The sequence below is a fragment of the Protopterus annectens genome, chromosome 15.part0 (genome assembly GCF_019279795.1).
Source record: "Protopterus annectens isolate FY-2018-M chromosome 15.part0, PAN1.0, whole genome shotgun sequence".
Taxonomy (NCBI): Eukaryota; Metazoa; Chordata; order Ceratodontiformes; family Protopteridae; genus Protopterus; species Protopterus annectens.
In genome coordinates this window covers 427791908-427806355 of record NC_056749.1, presented here as the reverse complement: position 1 = coordinate 427806355, position 14448 = coordinate 427791908, and the positions used below count along the sequence as shown (strand labels likewise).

The following is a 14448-nucleotide window of genomic DNA, read 5'->3' as shown; positions in this document are numbered from 1 at the left end:
CCCGCTCACCAGGCTGAACAAGGAGAAGGTCACGGTGAGCTGCCTGTCGGGCACTAGAATCCGCCACATAACACAAGCACTCAGGTCACTCCAAGGCAAGTACAAATATGACTCAGTCATTGTCCATGCTGGTGTGAATGACCTGAGACTTACCTCCCTGGACTACATGAAAAGAGACATAGAGGAGCTCTGTGAGCATGTAGCCCAGGCCGGTATGACCCTGACCTTGAGTAGCATCTTACCCTCACCAAGAATGATGCCACAATATGAAGACAAGATGATCAATTTCAACAATTGGCTTAAGTATTGGTGTCATTCAAAGGGGATCCAATGCCTGTCAGCCTGGGATGACATGCTCGACAAGCCACGATGCTTCGCTAGGGACGGCTTGCACCTATCACCCCTGGGCTTTGGATATTGGCAAAGGCTCTTGCTACCCCATAGTGCCTTTTTAGGCAAGGCTCAAAGACAAACCCACCTCCATAGGTATCACAAGGGATAAGAAACTAAGAGTAGTGCTACTCAACGCCAGAAGTCTAAACCTCAAGATGCATGCACTCGAAACTCTCCTTAGCATGGAGAACTTCGATATCTGTGCAGTAACAGAAACCTGGTTCAAAGCTCCCGAGAGCACCCCAGCACTACCAGGTTATACCTCATACCATGCTTTTCGGCCCCAAAACTTGGACTGAACCACAAAAGGAGGGAGAGTATCAATATTCGTCAAAGATACCCACACCTCCAGGTTGGTGGCACAGCACGAAGCATCAGAGACTATCCATGTGTCACTAACAGTGGGTAAAACTGCCTTCCAGTTTATAGCCTGCTACAGACCACCCTCCCAAACCCAGGAACTCCACTCGGCCTTCCTGAGAACACTGGAAAATATGAAGGTCTCTCCAAACACCATTATATTGGGCGACTTCAACTACCCAAACATAGACTGGGAGCATTACTCTAGCTCCAACACCCCAGCCCAAAGGTTCCTAGAATTTATAAACTCAAATGCTATGGAACAACTTGTTACCACTCCCACAAGAGGGGAAAACATACTGGACCTGATCATCACCAACATGGGGACTCTATGCTCCAGACCAGAAGTGTATCCCTCACTGGTAAGATCAGACCATAAACTAATCTCACTGGATATTCACATCCTGACCCCACCCCTGCCCAGAAAACCACAGTGAAAAACTTCTCTAAAGCAAATTTCATACTCCTCAAAACCGAGGTGGAATCCTTCAAAGCCCCGGGCCTGTGGAAAATATGGCCCAGACCGCAGAATCCTTTATAAACGCATTCTATGAACACCTTCAGGAATGCATGGATCATCAATCCCAAATAAAACCAAGACCCAATCCACCAAAGGCAGTCGTCCTGTCTGGTGGACCCCAGCAATAAACAAACTATACAATAGAAGGAGGAAGCTACTACATGATAGAGCAAAATCCCAAAAGGGAAGGCATCTCTGATCAGTATTAGCAAAAACTACAGGCACTCATAAAATCATCTAAGGCCAGCTTTGAGAGAAAAATTGCACAGGACACTAAGGATAATCACAAGGCTTTCTTTAGTTATGTTAGGAACCTGGGTGGGAATTCCCAGATATGCTCAGAATTAGTCCAAAATGACAAAAAATACACCGAACCCACAGACATTGCCAACATCCTAGCTGATAGGTTCAGCGCAAACTCCCCCCCCCTCCCCACCAAAAGGGCAAATATCTGTCCCAGCAGAGTGCTTCCCCCCTGACATCTCAGATGCTCAGGTATGAGCCGCCCTCTCCAAAGCAAAAAACACAGCATCAATGGGACCAGACGGTGTCCCGGGCTGCGTCCTACATGAACTCCAAGAAGAGCTAAACCCAAACATAAAACTACTGTTCAATCTCAGCCTTACTACAGAATATGTACCCAAAGAGTGGCATACAGCAACGGTGGTCCCTGTCCACAAAGGTGGTGCCTCAATGGATCCTGGAAACTATCGCCCCATAAGCCTGACTAGCTTGGTCTGCAAAGCTATGGAAAGGATCATCATGGACCTTATAAATAAAGATATTGGGGACCTACAGACACTGGATCCTACCCAGTTCGGCTTTGTTAAGGGCAGATCCTGCCTTTTAAACCTGGTCGATTTCTTTGAAACAGTCACCAAGGCCATTTCTTTGAAACAGTCACCAAGGCCATTGACGAGGGGAAGGTGGTCCACACAGCCTACCTCGACCTCGCAAAAGCCTTCGGTACAATACCCCAATCGGGCATTAAATATAAACCCCTATGTCACTAGATGGGTTGCAAACTGGCTCAAGGACAGAACCCACATGGTTAGAATTGCTGGAGCCATGTCAGACTCCAAACCAGTTACAAGTGGCATCCCACAAGGCTCAGTCCTGGGACCTCTCTTGTTTGGTATATATTTCTCAGAGGTACAGGCCAACACGGAAGGACTGTGGCTCACCAAGTTCGCAGATGACTGCAAACTGGGCGCCATAATCGAATCTCCAGCCGACACAAGCATCCTCCAAAAGGGCCTCATAGAAACAGACAACTGGTGCCAAAGCCATGGCCTCAAGCTAAACGCCAAAAGTGTATAGTCATCCCTTTGGCAAAACAAAGTGCCCACAAATTACCACATAAGTGGTAATCCATTAAGTATGGAAGAAGTAATTAGGGACCTGGGGACCCAAGTTGATAACAATCTTTCATTTGACAACCACGTGGCCAAAGTGGTTAGAAAAACATTTTATATAGCCCACCTAATCATGAAGGGATTCACATCTAGATCAGGGAGGTCATCGTGCCTCTTTACTCATCCCTCATCAGGCCCATAATTGAGTACAATGCCCCTTTTGGGATGTACCTTACCAGACACCTGCAGCAACTGGAAAGACCCCAAAAGTACCTCACCAAGAGGATCAAAGGGCTCAAACAGATGCCATATGCTGCCCGGTTAAAGAAACTCTAGCTCTACTCAGTGGCATACCGCCTGCTCAGTGGCGATCTGTGCCTGACGTATAAAGCCATGTCCAACCCGGAATTAATGGACATGCTGCACCTCAGAAAATCCAAATCTCATCGAGCTACGTGATCGAAAGACTTGAACCTCAGCACTGAAATAAATAGGACATGCTGGAGGGACAGATTCATAACCCAGAGGCTCCCTTCACTCTGGAATAAAATCCCAGTCCAGGTTAGGCAGAGTCCCTCATTGACTCTCTTCAAGAGGAATCTTGATGAGTGGATGGGGGATCGTAGGTTTACCCCGGGTATCACTTCTGTGTCACTGTTAGACAGAGGCACACTATACTAACCTCGAAAAAGGGCATAGCAAAATTAATTTAAAATGGGTGGAACCTATGAACCTATGAGTACAGTGGCATGTCCATCAATTTTTTTTAAGTAGTCTTTTGTGGCAGATTTAAATTCCTTGAGCCGTTGGAGTCTTCTAATTTCCAGTTGTAATTTGTTCCAAGAAATGGAAGGATAGTAGCTGTAAAGGTTACCGCCAATTTTAGTGTTGGGTTTTTAGATATGGAGTAAGTCCTGATCAGAGCTTCAAAGAGCCCTGGTAGGAGTATAGTAGAAGTATAAGAAGCAGGTAGGTCTGTGTGTGTGGGGGTCATACCTTGCAATTATCCAGATTTTTGCCTCATAGCCTCGATTTGTTTCTCATAAAATGGTGTTTTTTCTGGCAAATCATTGAGGACTGAAGTCAGAAAATAATGGCAGACTTTTGAGTTTTAGACTTCCTCAGAAAATGTATACTAATGCAAACCTTGTTGTTCTATCCACTATCTAAGGCATAGGTGGGGGAATGTATGTGTGTGTGTCACTTCTCAACTGTACAGATTTTCACAGAATGAATCTTTGCCTTATATTTTTGGTCCGTTCCTCATACAAATTCTGTTTTTTTTTTTTTGACAAATCACTGGGATGAGCTAAGGATTAAAGTTACTAAATAATGACATGTATTTGAGTTTCAGACTTCATATCCTTTAGAAAATGCATTCTAACACAAATTCTGTTATTCTAACAACTTTCTAAATGTGCCCTTAGATTTGGGCCTTTGTCCCAACATTATAACAGGCTTTTCTTTTCTTGTGCTAAGAGATTGAGAGGTATGGTGTGTGTGCGTGTGTAAGAGGGAGGTAGCACACCCCTCAACTATCCAGGTGTTTGTAGAATGTCCAGATTTCTGCCCCATATTCCCCTAAAAAGGATTGAAGTTGCTAAATAATAACAGACATTTGAGTTTTAGACATCATATCCTTTAGAAAAATGCATACTAACACAAATCATGTTATTCTAGCAATTTGTTTTAAGTTCATGACAGCAATATTTAAAATATGCCCCTATTTATTTTAGGCTTTGTCCAGACGTTGTGGTGTGTGTGTGTGTGTGTGTGTGTGTGTGTGTGTGTGAGTGAATGAATGAAATGCCCTATTTAGAGTTAGCAGGTGGAATTTATTTTCAAGTGTATTTTTCAAGGAATTGTGAGCTTCAAGGGAATAGAAGTTTACTGCTGCTCATGCTAACTCTGCTTAAAATGTGCAACTGTTTTGTTTAGCAAATGGTACCACTATTGTGGTATAGAATTTTAAAGCAGTGTTAGTAGCACAGCAGGTAGCATACTTGCATCTTGATGTAGAGGGCTGTAGGTTTTACTCCCACAGCATGTAGATTTGTATTTTAAGGGGGTGGAGTGTTTCAGTCCTGAGTATGTCCTCCTTTGGATGAGATGCCTAGTAACAATGAACCTGTTTTTCAGCTTGCCACCCATTTCCTATTGCAATATACCAGTTTACCATTTTTTAATGTAACATAGGCAATTTATTCTTTAAGGGGAGCAGGCATGTATTTGTACATGAAACACTGAAATATTGGTGGATTGTGATGATAGAAGTTTGAGTGGCCTTTTATGGTTGAAATGTTCTGAAATGGGCAATTTGTCATTATTGGTTCATATGTTTTGCTTCATTGCTTACTGGAAAAATGTTCAAAACTATAAATTTAAAACACACTCTAACAAGTGGGTGTTGTGTTATATAAGGGATATAATTCAATTATGTATTATAACTAATACAATCAGGAGGGTGAATCAAAGAACTTTTGCATGGTTCTAAAAATGTGTGCAAGGGGCCTAAGACGTTGTGGTGTGTGTGTGTGTGTGTGTGTGTAAACTTAGCCTGCCATTGGCCAGATGCATTTTCTTTGATTGTGGGTTTCAATGCTGTTCCAGTGAATGTGAGTTTCAAATGTAGAGAAGTTTTAGTGCTAAGCCTGTTTTCATTGTAAGACTGTTGCTTTGTTTAGGTTTAGCAAATGTCTATCAGTATATGTGCCATAAAATTTGTAAATTAAATCCACATATCTGTAATCATTGTAAAGAATAAAACAGTAGGCACACGGAGTTTTGAACAGTGTTCATGGCAACTGGAGACAAATAGCTAGGTAATGGAACACTGGAATGGTTCCGTTGGTTGGTTGGGGGGATCCTGCAGACTCCCCTGTATACCCTCTTATGTTCTTTCTCATTGACACAACTGTCATGTCGCAAATTAGTACAGGTGGAAACTGAAAGATAAAAATACACTTTGTTGCTACCAAAAATGTTACGGCTTCCATGTTATCCCCCTTGTAAAATAAAATGAAAAAATGCGGTATTGGTCCATTAACAGAATACAGCGGTAGTCCAGTATTTTTGCAATTATATATGTGTTTTTCATAGTAGAACAGGCTAGTAACCCAAAAGGGGCATTTTAAACCTAGAAAGGCTTAAATCTGGTTGGCATTGTGTGCGTGAATGAGTGGCTGAACATTTGGTAGCATCCTTTAGTGTCAGTTAATATGTGAAACGCTTTTGGATTTGAAAGGCCCCAGACTTACAGAATTTAACTTGATTGCCCAGCAGTATTATTTCAGTCATTGTGATAAATGTTTTATATATTGTAATAAACTTAATTATAAAATTCAGTTCTCATGGGCTTTAGTTTCGCCGGTAGCAGGAAGAAACTTAAGTGTACAGCAGGCTCAGCTGCAGTCAGTACGACTGCGCAGTGCTTCTACCGGCGCGGTGTATTTTGGACTTTTCGGCTGTGCTGTCATGGCTGCTATAGTGTTTGCATGATGTAGGCTGTTGAGTAATGTAAAGACAATCACAGGAAACTGAAACAAAACCTTTGGATTCCTGCTGCCCCACAACAGGGAGGAATTTGACTGTATTATCAGATAAAAAGGGAAGTCTACGTAAACTATGGACAGGCTGTCAAATACCGAAGGCTCCGCAGGAGTCAGAAAACCTTCTCGACCAGTAGGGTTGGGACTTGCTGCATCCGCTGCAGACAGCGGGGAGCCTTTAGAAAGGTAAATACACAGTTGTATGTTCTCAGTAAATTGGCATAGCATGGGCGTGATTGTGAATTTCCTTGGTAATGTATCATAATTCTTTTGAGATCCAACATTTAGTGTAAGCCTTTATGTTTATGGATGATAGACCGGTTGGACATAAGCAGGGTTTACATGGTAAATCTGAAGTCTTGCTGAAGTATGCGCTTTAAGTTCATGAAAACAAACCGTGTTGCAGGAAGTTGTGTACTTTAAAATATCAAAAATCTTAATTAATTGGTTAAGCGTTTTGTGGCATTGCTGTTTTATGGTTCTTAATGTTCTTTTATGCGTTGTAATAGAGTTTTGTATTGGCTTACTTATTGAAATGTGTTATGCATTAAAATCAGTTTTGGGGGAAGTTTGGGGAATGTCCAGTGTTAAACTTTTAGAGAATCCGAGTGAATAAAAATGTAAGATTTACATTTGTTTTAAATAAAATTTCGGAAAAACACCGCAGTTGTGTACAGTTCTCCCTGCGCTGCTTTAGTGGTATGTAGCCTATGTACTGAAGTTGTTCCTACTTTAGTGCTATATAGCTTTTGTACTGAAGTTGTGCATTGTATTATCAGTAAAGCATTTTAGTAATTTTATAAGCCCTTCAGTTTTGTAGCATATTTTCATGCTGTGTAAGATACAGTCGTCTGATGCTGCGTATAAATGGTAATCGATGAAGTAATGTAGGGATAACGCGAATGAACAGTCTAACAGGAAAGCTGTAAATGTCATGTTTTAGGCAAAGTTTGAATAACCGGGGAGTGAACGTAAGGGAACGTATCGCAGATGAGAGTAGAAACTTTGAGTCTGAAATGTGGGTTATTGAAATACTCTTGTAACCTGATGTTTGAAAGTACATTGACTATGTTTTGGCTACTTGTCCTGTAGTAAATGAAAGCTGCTCTTAAGGGCATTCATTTATCATTTAGAATTTGTTTAGGCACACGCAACAGCCAAAACTATATTGTGTGCATATTTACCTGTCCTGATGGTTTACACTTTTCACTCTGTGTGTTGTTGGAAGTAGCATGCTTTCTTCACTTTATTTTTGTGTAGAACATTTGTACGTAGAAAATTTTCAGTTGTGGATGTCTGGTTTGCTGCTGTTGTAGCTGAGGATTGTGTGTCAGTATTCAAGCCAGCACACCGACCTGGTCATCAGAATAGTAAATACGATTGAACATTACTTGAACAGTTCATATTACATTTGTATTCTCGAGGTTAAAGAGGTGGTGCCTGTTGAGAGATCATGTAGTCGATTTTCATGTATTTTTTTTTTTTTTTTGTTTTAATCTTTTGTTGGAGATTAGATGCATTTACTTGTTACTGTTATAATTGTCTTTGAATGTAGACACAGAATCATGAAGGGTGACCTGGAGTTTCAGACTTTGTAGGTTTCAGTGGTGCATGTGAACAGTAACAGCTGTCCTGTTATGTAGGAAACAGGTTTGGCAGAATTGGCATTGCCACAGTGTTGCATCCTAAGTCAGCTGTGCATATTTGATATATGGATTAGGTCTTGTTTGCAGCCTTATTGCCATTCCTGAGATTAGAATATTATTACTGGGAAACAAAATCTAATATTGGGTTTGATAGTTGTGGAAGCAGATAGCTGCACAGTTTCTGAGATGTGTGATTAGTCGATTTTCATGTGGTTATTTTTTTTTTTTTTGTTTTAATCTTTTGTTGGAGATTAGATGCATTTACTTGTTACTGTTATAATTGTGTTTGAATGTAGACACAGAATCATGAAGGATGACCTGGAGTTTCAGACTTTGTAGGTGTCAGTGGTTCATGTGAACGTGTCAGTGGTCCATGTGAACAGTAACAGGTATTATGTTATGTAGGAAACAGGTTTGGCAGAGTTGGCATTGCCACAGTATTGCATCCTGCTAAGTCAGCTGAGCATATTTGATATATGGATTAGATCTTGTTTGCAGCCTTTTTGGCATTCCTGAGATTAGAATCTTATTACTGGGAAACAAAGTCTAATTTTGGGTTTGATAGTTGTGGAGGCAGATAGCTGCACGGTTTCTGAGATGTGTGATTAGTTCAGTTAGTCAGTTTTTGGTAGGGTTTAAATATTTTAGTAAAATTGCCTGGGATTCAGAAACAGTTTTAACGGTGTAGCTGGCTTTGTGAGATGAGCGGTCGATTAGAGAGAGACCAAGTGTGATTCAGTATGCCAAGAAATACCATGGCTTGCAAAATGTGGACACAGTGGTATAATGGGATGGAAGTGAGCAACAGTATTAAAATGAGGGCAATCACTGATGCAGATGAGGGTAAACAATATGTCTGAGCGATTTAGAAGTGTGTGTGTGTGTGTGTGTGTGTGTAAGCACACACACCACATGGAGAGACACTCACACCGTGTGTATTGACCAGCCTCAATGAAAGGAAAAAATATATTTAATATTAAATTAAAAAAAAAAATGAAAATACTAAATTTATTTACAATAAACACCAGAGTTTCAGTTCAAAGGAAATATAAATAACACAGATGGAAAGACACAGATACAGAAGAACAATATTTAGTTAATCTCGCTGTTTTCTAACTGACTGAAGAATTATTGTTCCCTAGTTATTTACAAAAGCAAGGCAAGATGAAGTGGATGAGTGTCTTGTGTCAGGTCCAAAACAAGGTGCACTTATCACATATCCCACTAGTATTCAGATAAGTTTCATTGCTGGCTACAGAATATCACATTTGGTCACCTGACTCTGTGGTTCCCACACTACATCCTCATTAACAATGAGCCAGGATCTGGCAGTGATGTGTCACAATACACACACAGAACTTTAGCTAAGGTTTATTACAGCATTTGGAAATTGTAAAACAATTCCAACACTTCCACCCTTCATGCAGAGACTAGCAATCCATTCTTTGGCACCCCATAGCAATTAATTCACCACTAATAACAAAAGAGTAGGATCCCAGTCCAAGCTTTTCACAGATATTATGTCTCTGGCTGCATTCAGACCTGTGAAATAAAATCTTTACTGCCTAAACCAAGTCATTTAATTTCAGGCTATTTTTCTTAAGATTAACTGGGCTGAGCTTAACCCCTTCCCTTCTAGCATTCTCTGTTAAAGTTTATACATTTCATCTGTTATAACAATACAGACTGACATACGTGTATATTTATTTTTTGTCCAACAGGACCCACTGCTGATACATTTTTAACACAAGCAACTTTACAAATACATTTTATTAACACAAGCATCTGTACAAATTAGTTTGATATTCCAATGACATAATTCTTTGCAAAACTCCAGGTAGCTATACTGGCATATGTTACACATGCACAGCCTTACACGTCGTGGCACAGCTGGCACTACCTCACATCATCACAAAATCATCCATGTATAACTAACGTATGGTTTATATGACACACAGACTGTGGATTGCTGCTGTGTAGATAGAGGCACCATGCAGGATCTGGTTGAGATGTGTTGCCCTCGTATGCAAATCTTGAGGATGCATAATGTACCTATCCCTGTGCACCGCAAGGTATATGTGACTTTGAGAATACTCTCTATGGGGAATTTCATTGACAATGTCGGGAGAGACAGTGGGTATATTCCAGGAATCTGTAACGCACATACTCCACCAATTCCATGATGCCTTGCTACAGCATGTGGGGGGTGTATGTGGTTTCTGTGTACAGTACAGGAGTGAGGCAACACCATGCAGGCATTTTATGAGATATCCTATTTCTCTGAGGTACTGTGGGCCATGGATGATACCCAAATTGTAATATCATCCCCACGTAGTGAATGAGGGCAATGGTATATTAATTTAAAGGAATTCCACTTCATCAAATTTCAGGTGGTCTGTAATGCTCCGCTTATGATATACAGTGGATTGCAGACTACTTAGGCAGTGTCCATGACTCCCACACAGCTTATACTTGTGTTGTTTGCAGAATGATTTTTCAGAGCATCTTATCAGTGTTGTCGGTTATGCCCTGGAATCATGGCTGATGACACCAATTAGAAATCCATAGATCATGTCAAAGAACGGCCTCAGTATTACTGTGTCCCATATCCAGTTTATTGCTGAACATGTTCTTGGCCTGTTAGAGGGCTAATTCTGCTGTCTGGATATATCTGCCAGTGCACTCCATTTCCACCTTGCAACATATAGTAAAATCTTTTGGTGTTGCATAACATCTTGATATGCAGATTGTTAAAACAAGGCAGAGAAATTCAAGAGGAAGAAGTACGAGACTATGTAGTGGAGGAGGAGCTAGCTGTAGGGTCTGTGGTTGCGGCTGAGGCAGTGTTTACTTCATAATTATAAGCCGAGAATAAAGAAGTATATTAAAAAAGTGCATGTGAAAGTATGTTCAGACGTGCTGTACCATACATAGACTGGCCACACTGTTCTTCCCAAGTAACAAGAGTACTTGTAGCAGGGTGCAGATATCATCATGTGCACAGGTAAGGAGGGCAACAGTGACACGTGTCAACAGGCAGTGTGTGAGTAGGCAAGTGAGTGTGAGGTGGTGAGGATTAATGTCATGCATGTAAATTATGTATGTATGTGTGTGTGTCAGTCATATTCAGGAGATTGGGGACAACTTGGTAGGCTGGACATGGAGGGGATGATGTTTCCAGTATTTTGTGTTTGTGCAGTGGGACAGTAGTCTAGCAGGTGATGTTGCACTGTACTGGGGTTTGATAGACCGGTCGAGGGCACCTGCAGGAGATGTACTAACCATGGACATCCCCATCCATGGGTGTGTCCTCTTATGGGAAGGTCATAGGCATGATTCACAGCATGCTGAGAGGGAGAGTCCTCCCTGAGCTAGAAGGGCAGCCTGTACTGTGGGTAATCTTCATGCAAACAGCCCTTCTGCTTAAATATTCAAATCTTCCTGCAAGGCTATCTTAATTGGACATAGGTGTGGAGGTGGTGGCAGTGTATGTTTGAGACTGCTCTCCCACCCACAAAGGTAGGTCTCCCCTCTGGAAGTGGAAAGGGATTGACCATAGTAAATGCATCAGCCATTATGTGTGGCATTAGAGGGCCCTGGTCATCTCCTGTTTGCAAACTCCATATGCCTCATATGCATGATGTTGTGCATCTGGTCCATGCACTCCTTCCAGTCACACTTGGACCACATACTGTCTCAACCAGCTCATGCACACCTATATTGGTGTGTATCTATCCCTGTATTGTAGCCTTGCACAAATGCTGGGTAGCCACCATGGAGACACTTGGCTCAGCATGGTATTTATGATGTCCTTAGCCACTGGCCTGCCATCCTGTGATGTCAACTTCATGTTTTGTAGAGCTTGCAGCCAAAGGGAAGTGCATCACTGTTGATGAGACCACCCTCTGGGTAGATCTGTATTTTCATGTCCTTTGGTGTCTTCCTCAGTCTGGCGGATGGTTTGCACAGACACCCGACCCATGTTGGTGAAATGCATGAGGATGTGGCCATTGCAATAGCTAAGTCTACCACTGACACTGTGACTCCTCACCGTACTGGGATTCATATTTCATGATCAGAGCATGATAGTTCCCCATTAGTCAGGCTTATCCATGGTAAGGGACCCTGATAACACAGCACCTGTGAAAGCATTAAAAAAAACACCCAAAATGTGTAAGAATCCTTCACCAATATCTGCAGCCAAGTGAATATGCCATTGCTTAATAGCATGATATCACAAATTAATGATGATGTATCTTCGACACTTGGGCTCTGCAGCTGAACAGCTGATATTCCAGTAAAACAAACAAACAAAAATGTGTCCATACATTGTAGCAACCTGCAGTGCACTACTGTTGCCGATGGTAATATATGTTAAAACATACCCACCTGGGGCAGTACCAGAGAATATGTGAAGTAAACTATTTAGTTCAGCACTGAAGTCTGTCACTCTTATGTTATTGTCCGAGCTGTCTTGATCTCCATGCATAAATGTCAGAAAATCCTCCATCTCTGTCAAAGGTGGTTCGGCCAGTGCCACCCCACCTACCCCGGCCCACAGCTTTTGTGCCAGGTGGATTGCTGTAGATCGTGCAGCACTGATCTTGTTGGGGTCCTGATCTGATCTTAAGTCTCATTTTAGCCAGTGACAGCATTGCTGTCATCTGTCACATCCCACCATGCATGCTTATGGAATTCCATGTCAGATTTCTGACCCATGTCAGATTTCTCATGTCAGAACATCTGGTTACCATGTAGATGGAGGGCATGAAGCAGGCCTCATTTTCTGTGTGGGGAAAATTTTCTCTTCCTGTGTTTTCTGTGTTCTAGTATGACAATGGGAAATTCCAAAGAAATAGACCAGTGAGATCTGGTAAGGTCATAAACTTTATACCCATACACAGTTATACAATAGTGGATCTCACTTTGGAACTGAAGTTGTTCTTGTGGCCCTTGGTGCACTGGGCATCGGGCTCTTCCCAGGCCAGTGGCTGTGCCATGGGGGAGGGCATTCTTGGTTCCACGCCGATTTTTTTTTTTCGGTGGCACCCTCCAGGAATCCTCCCTCTCTCAAGCTTCACAGTCCTCTTGAGACTCCTGGTCTGGGGGTCGGCTAGTCAGGATAGGATGTGACCCTGGTTCTGCGTTTGTCGTGCTCGGTTCTGGGCTCCCATCCCTCCTTGGGCGGGACTGGCCTTCAGGCCATGGAGACTCCTTGGGCGGCACTGGCCTTCCAGGCCATGGAGAGGGTGCCTGCCTCTGCTGGCAAACCACACGAGTCAGAGTCCTCTCCCCCCTCTGTGCCACAACTCTCACAAGCCACAACCGCTGGACAGCAGGCACAAGGGCCTCAGGTTTCTCTTCTGTAGACCCCTCTTTGCAGTCTTCCCGAGAACCTACCACTGAGGAAGTGCCCCGAAAAGTGTTGTGCAAGTGGAAGCACATGGACTCCACTGGGGAGTCATTGACTGAAGATATGGATTTTGATGACGGGGAAGGGTCCCCACATTCACCCTTTGATGGTGTCCTTTGGTGACATCCTTGAGATCCTTAGAGGGGAGACTGGAAGTCCTCTAATCCTTCCTTTGAGGAATCCATATTCCTGCAGGCCTTTCGTGCTTGGCCTCCTACCTCCTGGATTTCCCTGCCGGACGGTGAGCTCATCCAGCTCATCGTCCAGCATGCATGGTAGGCTCCTGACACTCTGGAAGCGATACCACAGAGGCTGGATAAAATATCGCCCTCCCCAGCTGAGCATCCCCATTGGTCACAAGGTCTTCCAGTAGATACCATGCTGGTGGCGGCTGCAACTAAGAAGGCTTTAGCAGAAGAGAGACAAACTGTCCATCTGCCCAACAAGGAGTCCTGGGCAATAGACTAGTAAAGTGTGTGTTTGCTTCATCGACCTTTGCTGTAAGGTCTTTGAACTATTTGGCACACTTTACCAGGCTTCAGAGAGATCTCGTCAACCAACTCTTTGAAACCTTGGCAGGAGCTGTTTCTGACGAGGTCCGTGGCAATGTGGCTTCTCAGCCACCCTAGAATCCATTTTTAGTTCTTCCATGCATCTTATTTTTCATGCAACAGAAGGAGCAGCTAGAGCAGCAAGCGTGGGTATAGTCACCAGACGACATGCCTGGATGTGCCTTTGCGGACTCCTTTTAAGGATTCCTTCATGAATGCCCCCATCGAGGCTGCTTCTTTGTTTGGCCTTAAAGTGAAAGATACGTTGGCAAGGTGCGAACAAGAAGGCAGGACCCTGTCTGCCATTGGTGTCGGACACTCCACTCCTCAACGATTCTACTCCAGAAATCAGAGGAGCGGGAAGATGTGGCACAGGAAATCACAGGGCTCTCTCCGTGACGCACGTGCCGAGTTCTCCCCTAGAGGCAGGGGAGGAAACTCCAATGGAAGATGCCCTTTTCGGGGCAGAGGACTCTGACCAACCCTATCAGAGCTCCTGAAGTGTTGTCAGACTGCTCACCTCTGGAAGCAGTCAGGGTCATTTTTCCTTGTACCTCGCTGCCTGGCGAAATATAACCACCGACTTTTGGGTACAACTGATATTATTGCATCCCCTTCCTTCTTTATCCAAGCTCATGCAGAGTATTACCTGACGTTCCACC

At 43.0% G+C, this 14448-nt stretch overlaps 1 protein-coding gene across 2 annotated transcripts in view; it reads left to right on the top strand.

Annotated features, from left to right (window-relative positions):
* Positions 1-5991: 5991 nt before the first annotated feature.
* Positions 5992-14448, top strand: part of MTMR1 (myotubularin related protein 1) — a 1550898-nt gene continuing 1542441 nt past the window's right edge. Inside the window, exon 1 of one of the 2 annotated variants that reach the window (XM_044057166.1) lies at positions 5992-6362. In XM_044057166.1, the coding sequence (XP_043913101.1) occupies positions 6253-6362 (110 nt within the window). In that variant the 5' untranslated portion in view covers positions 5992-6252. The remainder of the gene's footprint in view (positions 6363-14448) is intronic. The other variant, XM_044057165.1, reaches the window with a different exon arrangement.